The sequence below is a fragment of the Pteropus medius genome, unplaced genomic scaffold (genome assembly GCF_902729225.1).
Source record: "Pteropus medius unplaced genomic scaffold, Ma_sr-lr_union100, whole genome shotgun sequence".
In the NCBI taxonomy this organism is placed as follows: domain Eukaryota; kingdom Metazoa; phylum Chordata; class Mammalia; order Chiroptera; family Pteropodidae; genus Pteropus; species Pteropus medius.
The window spans coordinates 5,379,058-5,387,968 of NW_024355990.1; the positions used below are offsets into that span (position 1 = coordinate 5,379,058).

The window sequence follows — 8,911 nt, forward strand, 5'->3', positions numbered from 1 at the left end:
CCCAATCTCCGTGCCTTTGCATTCTGCTGGCTTTCTGCCAGTTCTCCTGCCCCCCCCGACCCCCCGCCCCCGCCAGGAACCCCAGACACCTCCACAGGGGCTCGATGCACAAAGCTTTTCGGAGGCAACATCCCACATGAGCCATGTCTGTTCCTGGGGTCCCATAGGACTGAGGTCCCGCCCTCCACACAGAGCCGGAATGAAGCAGAAAGACGGAAGATGTGACGAGGGCCAGCAGAGTGGGAGCGATTCCTGCAGGTCTGCACCAGCACCCCATCCCCGCTTGTCCCCAGTGAAGCCAGAGGGGCTGACGGGGCCAGAGGCACAAGCTGCAGGTGCCCAGCTGCCTTGCCGGTCACTGCTGGGAGTGGGCTGAGGGGAGAGTGGGTGAGGGTGAGGGGGGCCAGCCCTGGGCTTCCTGTGGCCCACGGAGGCACAGCCTATGTCTTCCTGATCACGCTGTATACTGGTTCCTGCGGCGGGGGCCTCTGGTGGGGAATTGTGTCCTTAGAATCCTGACTCTGGTTGTTGACTACTATCGAGCTGTAGTGAAGCTCTTCCCTGGGGGCGCCCTGCAGAGAGAGAGACCGGAGACTCAGGGAGAAGTGAGGGAAGCACACCCCAGCTTAGGATGGGGGGACACCCAGGGGGCCCTGGGGAGGCTCTCCAGGGAGCACCGCAGCCTTCCCCACTGTCCTGGCCTCTTCCTCCCGTGAGGACTGGGCACCGAAATCCTGCCCGCCTGCCTCCACCCCACCTGGTCGGCCACGGCACAGAGCCCCAGGCCTTGGCTCAGGCCCATCTTCTCCGCCCAGTGGGTCCTGCCCCTGCCTGAACTCCACTCACGGGTGGGTCGCGACCCTGTGCAGTCTCTCCCATTATTCCACTTAACAGTGGCTCTGCCTGTAGCAGGTCATTGATAAAAACCGGAAAAGCAGCCTCGATACCACAGAGATGCTCGGACCAGCACAGTGAGAAATCACAGGTTTTAACACTGGGTCTATGGCACACAGTAGGTGCATAACAAAAGCTTTACTTTATTGGCTATCAAGGCCATGTTCACTGGCTATTCCAATAGCCCCTCCACCTCCCCCTGTCCACTCCCAACCCCCAGTCACAATGACGCCATGTTCTGGCAAAATCGGCACCTGTCTCATTTTCTGTGCGATGCTGTCCTGGAGAGACACGAAATCACCAAAGCACCACCCCCTAAGGTGACGCACCTGGCACGGCCCGGTGTCCCCACGCCGGGAACCGGCCCCGACACTCACCGCTGTGCTGTACTCCGTCTCCGCCTGCCTGGGCCACTCGGGCTTGGCCCACAGACGCTGTGTCTGCAGCTCCAGGTTGGCATAGCAGGGCTCGGTCTGCTGGGGCCCCTGCGGTGGGCCGGAGGGCGGGTTTGGCTGGCTGTCCACGGGGCCCCTCCGTGGTCCAGCCCACACCCGCCTCTGTCTCTGCTTCTCTGCAGACGCCTCCCCTTCCTGTTGTGCTCTGGGTGCTCCAGCCCCAGCTTTCCCGCCCTGCTCCCCTCCCGCCCGACCCTCAGGTCTCTCTGGGTGACAGAGCTGGGAGGACCCTCCCTCGTTCCACTTTCCCTGGGCGGAGGGGACGAACTGGCCAGAGCTCGAGACAAGACCCAGTGACCAGCTCTCCCAGGCACGTTCTTCCTGCTTCGGGCGAGCACCCTGCTCCACCCATCTGTGATCCACCCGAGCCCTCGGCAGCCGGTACATTGTCGTGCAGTCCCCAACGTCCCTGTGTCCCCACCCGGCCACCTGACACTCCTCCTTTTCTTACCTGCCTGGGCTTCTGCAGTGGCTCTGGATTCCCACCAGCTAAGGAGACAAGAGGACAGTGAGGAGGCTGAATCCAAGGACAAGGCAGGGATGGGGCTCCCTGCCATCCACCTGGACCAAGGCCTTTCCCTAGAGACGTCAGCCTTGGGGACCTATCACCTCAGGTCTGCAGTGCAGCCAGACTGAGTGAATTAGTAAATGACACAATGAATGAATGAGTGAGTGAGTGAATAAGTGAACAAATGAACTAGCGGGCTCGGCTTGGGGGGAGTGGCAGACAAAGCTAGTTCTCAAAACGGTCACTCGTGGAGAATAGTCCCAAGTGGGAGAAAGCAGGAGAGACAGAAAGCCTGTCGGAGAGGACCTGCTGGCAAGATGCAAGAGATGCGAGACCTTTTTCACAGCACGGTGAGGATGCTGAACACTTCTGCCCTGTAAACTCAAAAATGGTTAGGAAGGCAAATGTTACGTCATGTGCTTTAGCATTTGGGCTCCCCCCCACACACACATGCAGATCCGCTCGGCCCCCACCCCAGACATACTGAATCAGAAACGCTGGAGACGTGGTTCAGCCATCTGTGTTTTAACAAGCCCTAAAAAAGTTTTTAATTAAAAAAAAAAACGAAAAAAAGAAACTGTCCTTGCAAAGACCTAGAACTGCATCAAAAGTCGTGAAAAGTCACCGGGGTCCCATCTGCTCTGACCCCTGGCCTGAGGGTCTGTCCCTCACACGCAGAAGGCCCAGTGGCTCAGAGGGATCACAGTTCAGGGCACCCTGGCCCTGCCAACCCGGGCCCCAGGAGCTGGTGGGCATCGGGTGATGCACACACAGCCAGGATGCCCAGAGCCCGCTGTCACAGGGAGAGACACCGTGGGCCCTCAGGGATCCCCAAAGTCCAAGGTGAGACACCCACAGTTGGAGACACGAGACCACGAGAAGTGTTTGCTGAGCCCGCTCAGTCCAGGTGCTCTGGGGTGTGAACGCGTCCTGTGTCGGGTGCCGCGTGCGGGCTCTATGCCACCCTCCCCCTCGGCTGGGACGGGGGCTCTGGTGGGGAGGACGGCAGGGGTGGCCGGGAAGAGATGGCAGCGCATCGCCGGGGAAGGCAGTGGCGTGGAGAAAGTTCGGCGGTAGCCAGCTGGATGGTGGACCTCGGTCTACGACAGGGTCCCCCAGCGCCCAGCACAGGGCCTGGCGCACAGTAGCTGCTCCGAACACACGAATGAATGAATGAGAGTGAGCTGAGGGACGATGGATGGGAAGAGAGCCCAGGCTTGGTCCGGAGACAGAAGCTGAGATTTGAAAGCCAGGGGAGGAAGAGGCAGAATATTCCGGCAGAAAGCCTGTCCCCTCAGAGGAGCAGTTCAGACGGCGTAGTCCACCCGCCTGCCGGTGAACTCACAGTCAGGGATTTTCAGAAGAACATTTACTAGCAGGGTAGATGATATAATATGGTAAGTGCAAGAAAAATAGGTTTCAAAGAGAAATAATGGCATGAAGCAAACATTTTAAGAAATCACATGTGCATAAATCGGCATCGAAAAGAAACGGAAGGACATACCTCAAACGGCAGTGGCTGGTCTCCTCCGGGTGGTGCGAGCTTTAAGTTTTCATGTATTATGGGGGTTTATTTCCTCCTTTGTGCTTTTATTTACTTTTGAATTTTCTACAACAATCTCATTTCTCTTTCTTAAGAGGGAAGCCTTTCTGGGTGAAATCACTGAGACCCACAGATTTTGCAAGAACCCAGGCTGGGAAATCCCCATGAGGTAGGCGGCGCTCAAGTGTCTGCTGACGTTTGGAAAGGCGGGTCCCCTCAAGTGATGTGGGAGCGGCAGACGAGGAAAAGGATATGATTTTCTTTACATACATCGAGCTCAGACGTGCAGATACCTGATCCCTTTCCTAACGGCCTGAGCCGTGATAGGCAGGCTGGGCCCCAGGGAGGGGTCGGGGGTGTTACGGGGGCTGGCGGTGAGGGCATGAGGCAGAAGTCCTCCCCACACACCGTCCCGGCCCCCAGCATGAACCGGCTCCCAATAAACCCTGCGGCTGTGGAGAGGGTAACCTCCTCTTTGCTCACCCCAATCTCACTTTAAAAGTCTAGACAAAAATTCCTTGGAGAACCCTCTGCTCGGGGAATCAAGATCTCTTGGCACAGGAAGGGAACATCAGGCTCACGCTCCATCTCCTGCAGAAATCCACGCTCCTACAGGTGTCCGTGTTTATTGGTGCCAGACCGGGTGCTGGGTGCCCCCTACATGTTCTCACTTTTAATCTGAGCTCACAGGAGAGCAGCTGGACCACAGCAGCTTCCCGGGGTGGCTGTTGCAGCTGGAGATATTAATTTAACGAGCACTGATCGTGTGCCTTCTCGAGCCACAGTCCCAATCCTAAGGAGTTGCACGGGCTGGCAGGCGGCAGGCCAGGAAGAAGGTGGTACCCATCTGGGGCAGAAAGGGCTACGATGGCAGAGGTTCAGAGGTACGCCCAGGAGGGGCCCCCAATCCAGTCTTTGGGGGCCAGGAAAAGGTCCCCTAAAGGGGAAAGGAATTCTGATGGCAGCCTTTTGGGCCCACCAGGAGTGAGTCAGGGAGAGGTACGGGAAGCACTCCAGGTGCCCAGAGAGAACACAGAAGGTGAGACTCGCCTAGGTCATGGCTCTCCGCAAGTGACAAGAAGGTGGGAACAGCTGTCTTTCGGGGTGCAAGGGTGGGGGGAGGGGTGGGCCAGGCCAGACTGTGGAGGGCCGTGACTGTCCTGTAGGGGCCTGGACTTCTGAGGATGTGGGAGGTCATGGAAGGGTTTTAAACAGATGGGGCACACTGCTTCACGGGGCCCCACCGTGGGAAAGGCCACCTTCCAGAGAGCTGCCTCCCACAATCTGTCCCTACCATACTGGGGTCACCGCTCAGGGTCTGGCCCCTAGAATCATCCGGTCTGCAGTCTGAGGACATACATTTGATATCCATTTTGGGAGCAAGGACACAGAGCTTTGAAAGTGACAGGATGTGGTCAGGGCCCGCCCACCCCGATCAAACTCACCTCTGGTCCATCTCCTGCTCCAGGCCAGCAGTGAGGTGCCCCCCAACAGAAGCAGCAGAATTGCTAACAACGAGAGCAGCACATGGAGCCTGGAGGACGGACACAGGATAGGGCAGGTGGAACAGGGGACCCGCCTCGCCTCCTTTGTTTCAATAGATAGATAAGGTCACATTTAAAAAAAAAATTCCAAGGAAGATATACAAATGGCCAACGGATATATGAAAAGGTGCCGAATATCACTAGTTATAAGAGAAATGCAAATCAAAACCAGGACGAGGCACCACCTCGCACCTGTTAGAATGGCTATTTATCATCAATAAGACGAGACATAGCAAGAGCTGGCCAGGACGTGAAGAAAAGGGAACTCTTGTGCACCGTTGGTGGGAAATGGACATTGGCGTAGCCACCGCAGAAAACGGAAACCATGTCGTTTCCTCAAAAATTTAAGAATAGAGCTACCATATGACCCAGCAATTCCTCTTCTGGGTGGCTACCTCCCCAAATTGAAGACTCTTATTTGTAAAGATATAGGTACCCCTACGTTCATTGCAGTATTATTCACAATAGCTAAGACATGGAAATAACCCAAAGGTCCTTTGACAGATGACTGAGTAAAGAAAAGATGTAGCACATATATACAGTGTAATACTATCTAGCCATAAACGAACGATAGAATATTGCCATTTGAGACAACATGGTTGGACCTTGAGAGTATTCTGCTAAGGGAAATAATTCAGACGGAAACGGACAGGCGCCATAGGATTTCACTCATGTGGGATGCAAAACAGGAAGCAACGAACAAAATCGAACACACAAACAAACAAAAACCAAACTCGCAGATACAGAATGGTGGTTAGCAGAGGTTAGGGAGGTGGGGGAGATTTGAGAGGATAAAGGGGATCAAAACATGGTGACGGAAAGAGAATAGACTTTGGGTGGTGAGCACACAGTAAAGTCTGCAGATATCATGAAGTCGTACGCCTGAAATTTATATATAATGTTAATAAACGATGTTATCCCAATAAATTTAATTGAAAAGAAACAGGATGAAATCTCCTTTCTACACAATCCCCACCTATCCACTTTTCCCCGCCCCAACACATATTATCCTCAAGAACCTTCCAGAGACTCTTTATTCGGATATGAGAAAATACGAGTTCACATTATTTCCCTCCTGTTATCACGCAAAGGAGGCAAAGGATTAATACTAGCTTTTTGCTTAACGGTACCTCTTGGAGAGCTTTCCATGTCAGCATATAGAAGTCCCTCGCTCTTTTCTATAGCTGCATAGTATTCCACAGCATGGACGGACCATTATTTATCGAACTCTTTTTTTTTTTTAATGGGCATTTCCCCCAGTCTTTTACAATGACAAACAATAAAAAAAACACAATCGCAAAGAGTCACCTTGTACCTCCACCGCTGCACCTGTGGCTGAGCAGCGGCCGACTTATGGGAAGCCAACATGAGTTAGGGTTTGGGGCCCTCACTTGCTTCTTTCATGCCTACCTTGCATTCTAGTGTTCTCATCTTTTAAAGGTGCACCTCCTCTCCCCACAAAACAGTACAGGCTTAAGGCCCCACAGAACCTAGCTCTGCTCGCCATGTGTGTATCTGCAGAGTCGCTTTCTGGAAGTGATGTGTTCGGGGCCTGAATTTGACATCGTCTGATATGAAGATTGTCACGTGGGTTAAAAGGAAGCCTGTGGAAGGGTCGTCGTGGAGTGAAGAATCTGACTGCCCTTTGCCCCCTGGCTCCTGGGAGACTCTTACTTGGAAAGATATATGTACCCTAAACACTTGCGATTCTCCTTGTTATTATGAGCCCCTTGCATCACACACAAGATTATGCTAAGAGAGGAGGTGACTCAGGATGGGGGCTGGTCACCAGGGGACCAACCACGTGATTAGGGCTCCGAACCAGCCTGTCCTTCAGGGAGTGGCGCAGGGCTGGGAATTGAGTTCAATCACATGACCAGTGATTCAACCAATCGTGTCTATGCAATGAAACCCAAATAAAAACTCTGGACACCGAAGCTTGGAAGAGCTTCGCGGTAGGTGAATACATCGCTGTCCCAAGAGACTGATGATCCCTGAACCCAAGCCCGCTGAGAGAGGGCTTGAAAGTTTTGCATTCAGGACCCTCCCAGACTCCATCCTACGTGTCTCTTCACTTGCTGGTTCTTTGTTCTAAAACTGTAATCATAAGAATGGCCCTTCAGCCTTTTCTTGCATTCTATCAGCGACCTAACCAATTATCAAACCCAAGGGGCTTATAGGAGCCTCCAGATTTGGACCTAGTTGGTCAGAAGCACAATGCCCTTGCCTGGGTATCCCCAAAGGCTCTGAAATGCAAAGTCATGTGGTTTTATGGGACTGAGCCCGTAACCCGTGGGGTCTGTGCTACCTGCAGGTGTCAGTGCTGGAAATGAATTGCAATACGCCAGGCGGTGTCAGAATGGGGAGTCAGGAACCCCGGGAACGGTTCAGGACACCATGCGTCTTTCTAGGGAGACAGTCTATAAACACTGCCAGATTCTCCTGGGATTTGAGACCCCCAGAAAGGTCAAGAATAACTATTTAGCGGGAAGAACCTAAGATTTTGGAATTGCGTAACCCTGGGTGGGAAGCCCAGCCTGCTTCTTGTAGCTACGTGACCTGGCATTAATCGATTTAACTTCTCTGAGCCTCAGTTTACTCATCTGTACAGGAGAGTGATAACGGCAGAGGTTGTAGTGAGGGCTTATGAGGACACTCACATAAGCTATTTAGCACGTGCCTGATGGGATGTCATCACTTCTTGTTAAATGTTACTTTCCTTCTATTTACTCCCCAGCTTCTCTCCAAGAACATTCTCATGGAGCCCAGGGCAGGTCCAGCGTGGCCTTAACAGATCAAGCTAGGAGATGCAGGCTGAGGATTCTGGCCTGGGCCTGGTGCAAAGGAGTGTGACTCCCACCCCCCACAGGCCCACACAGCTGGGGGTGGAGGGAGGTCCCTCAAGCTCCTCTAAGGAGAAGGGCCACATCCAGGACGCGGGGACTAGGGAACCTTACCTCCAGTCCTGGTTCTGTTGGAGGTCCTTCTGGCTGTTTGCGGTGTAGGTGACGTTCACTACAGGCAAATCTGTGGACTCAGTTGTGACTGCGGAGGTCTTGGCACTGGTGACACTCGTAGGTGACTTGTAGGTGGTAGATGCTGGTGCTGCTGTAGACACACAAATCAGACCGGTGATCTCTCTTCCAACTCTCCCACTACTCGCCCATACCTTTTTTGGTTTGATTTCACACAAAATCCTCAGTCAAGATGTGGGCAGGACGGAGGAGCCTGGGGCCGAAGTCTCCCCGAGGCCGAGAGAGGATTTCCTAACAGGATGCAGGTACACCCCCCGCACAGTTCTGATTCCACTCTGCCAAGGAGAGTCATAGCCCTCCGGGGAGCCCCAAAGTCAGGGTCCCCAACACCCGGGCCACCGACCAGTACCAGTCCGTGGCCTGTTGGGAACCAGGCTGCACAGCAGGAGGTGAGCGGTGGGCAAACGAGCGAAGCTTCACCTGGATTTGCAGCCGCTCCCCAGCGCCAGCATCACCGCCTCAGCTCCGCCTCAGCTCATCAGGCGTTAGATGTTCATAGGAGCACCGGTCCCTGGTGCCACGAAGGTTGGGGACCACTGCCGTAAGTCACCTCCACACCCCGTCTTGTCCCCTTCCAACTAACTACAGCCACATGCTGCCTGCCAGAGATGTCTGCTTCACTGCAAATCTGACGCATCGCTTGTTAGAGCTCCCACTTAAGGCCGCCTCGGTTCAGCTCCCAGCCCTCCGCGACGCGGCTCGGGCTTGTGTGGGGCTGACCCACGGCATCTCCTCTCCTCCCTCTCCTTGTGCGCTCCGCTATGTTGGCCTCACCTTCACCTGACAAGCACCTTCTTATCCCTGAAGACTGAGCAGAGGAGCCAGCTCCTCCAGGAAGCCTCCCGGACTGGCGCTCTCTCTCGCGCGCTCTCTCTCTCTCTCTCTCTCACACACACACACGCACGCACGCACGCACACACACGCGCACGCAC

At 54.3% G+C, this 8,911-nt stretch overlaps 1 protein-coding gene across 1 annotated transcript in view; it reads right to left on the reverse strand.

Moving 5' to 3' along the window:
- Positions 1–435: 435 nt before the first annotated feature.
- The window catches only part of LOC120600361 (CMRF35-like molecule 8), a 9,708-nt gene continuing 1,232 nt past the window's right edge, over positions 436–8,911 (reverse strand). The window contains exons 2-6 of the mRNA XM_039859878.1: positions 7,902–8,052; positions 4,846–4,934; positions 1,801–1,838; positions 1,272–1,379; positions 436–572 (exon numbers count right to left, since the gene is read on the reverse strand). Coding sequence (XP_039715812.1) covers positions 441–572; positions 1,272–1,379; positions 1,801–1,838; positions 4,846–4,934; positions 7,902–8,052 — 518 coding nt within the window. The 3' untranslated portion in view covers positions 436–440. The remainder of the gene's footprint in view (positions 573–1,271; positions 1,380–1,800; positions 1,839–4,845; positions 4,935–7,901; positions 8,053–8,911) is intronic.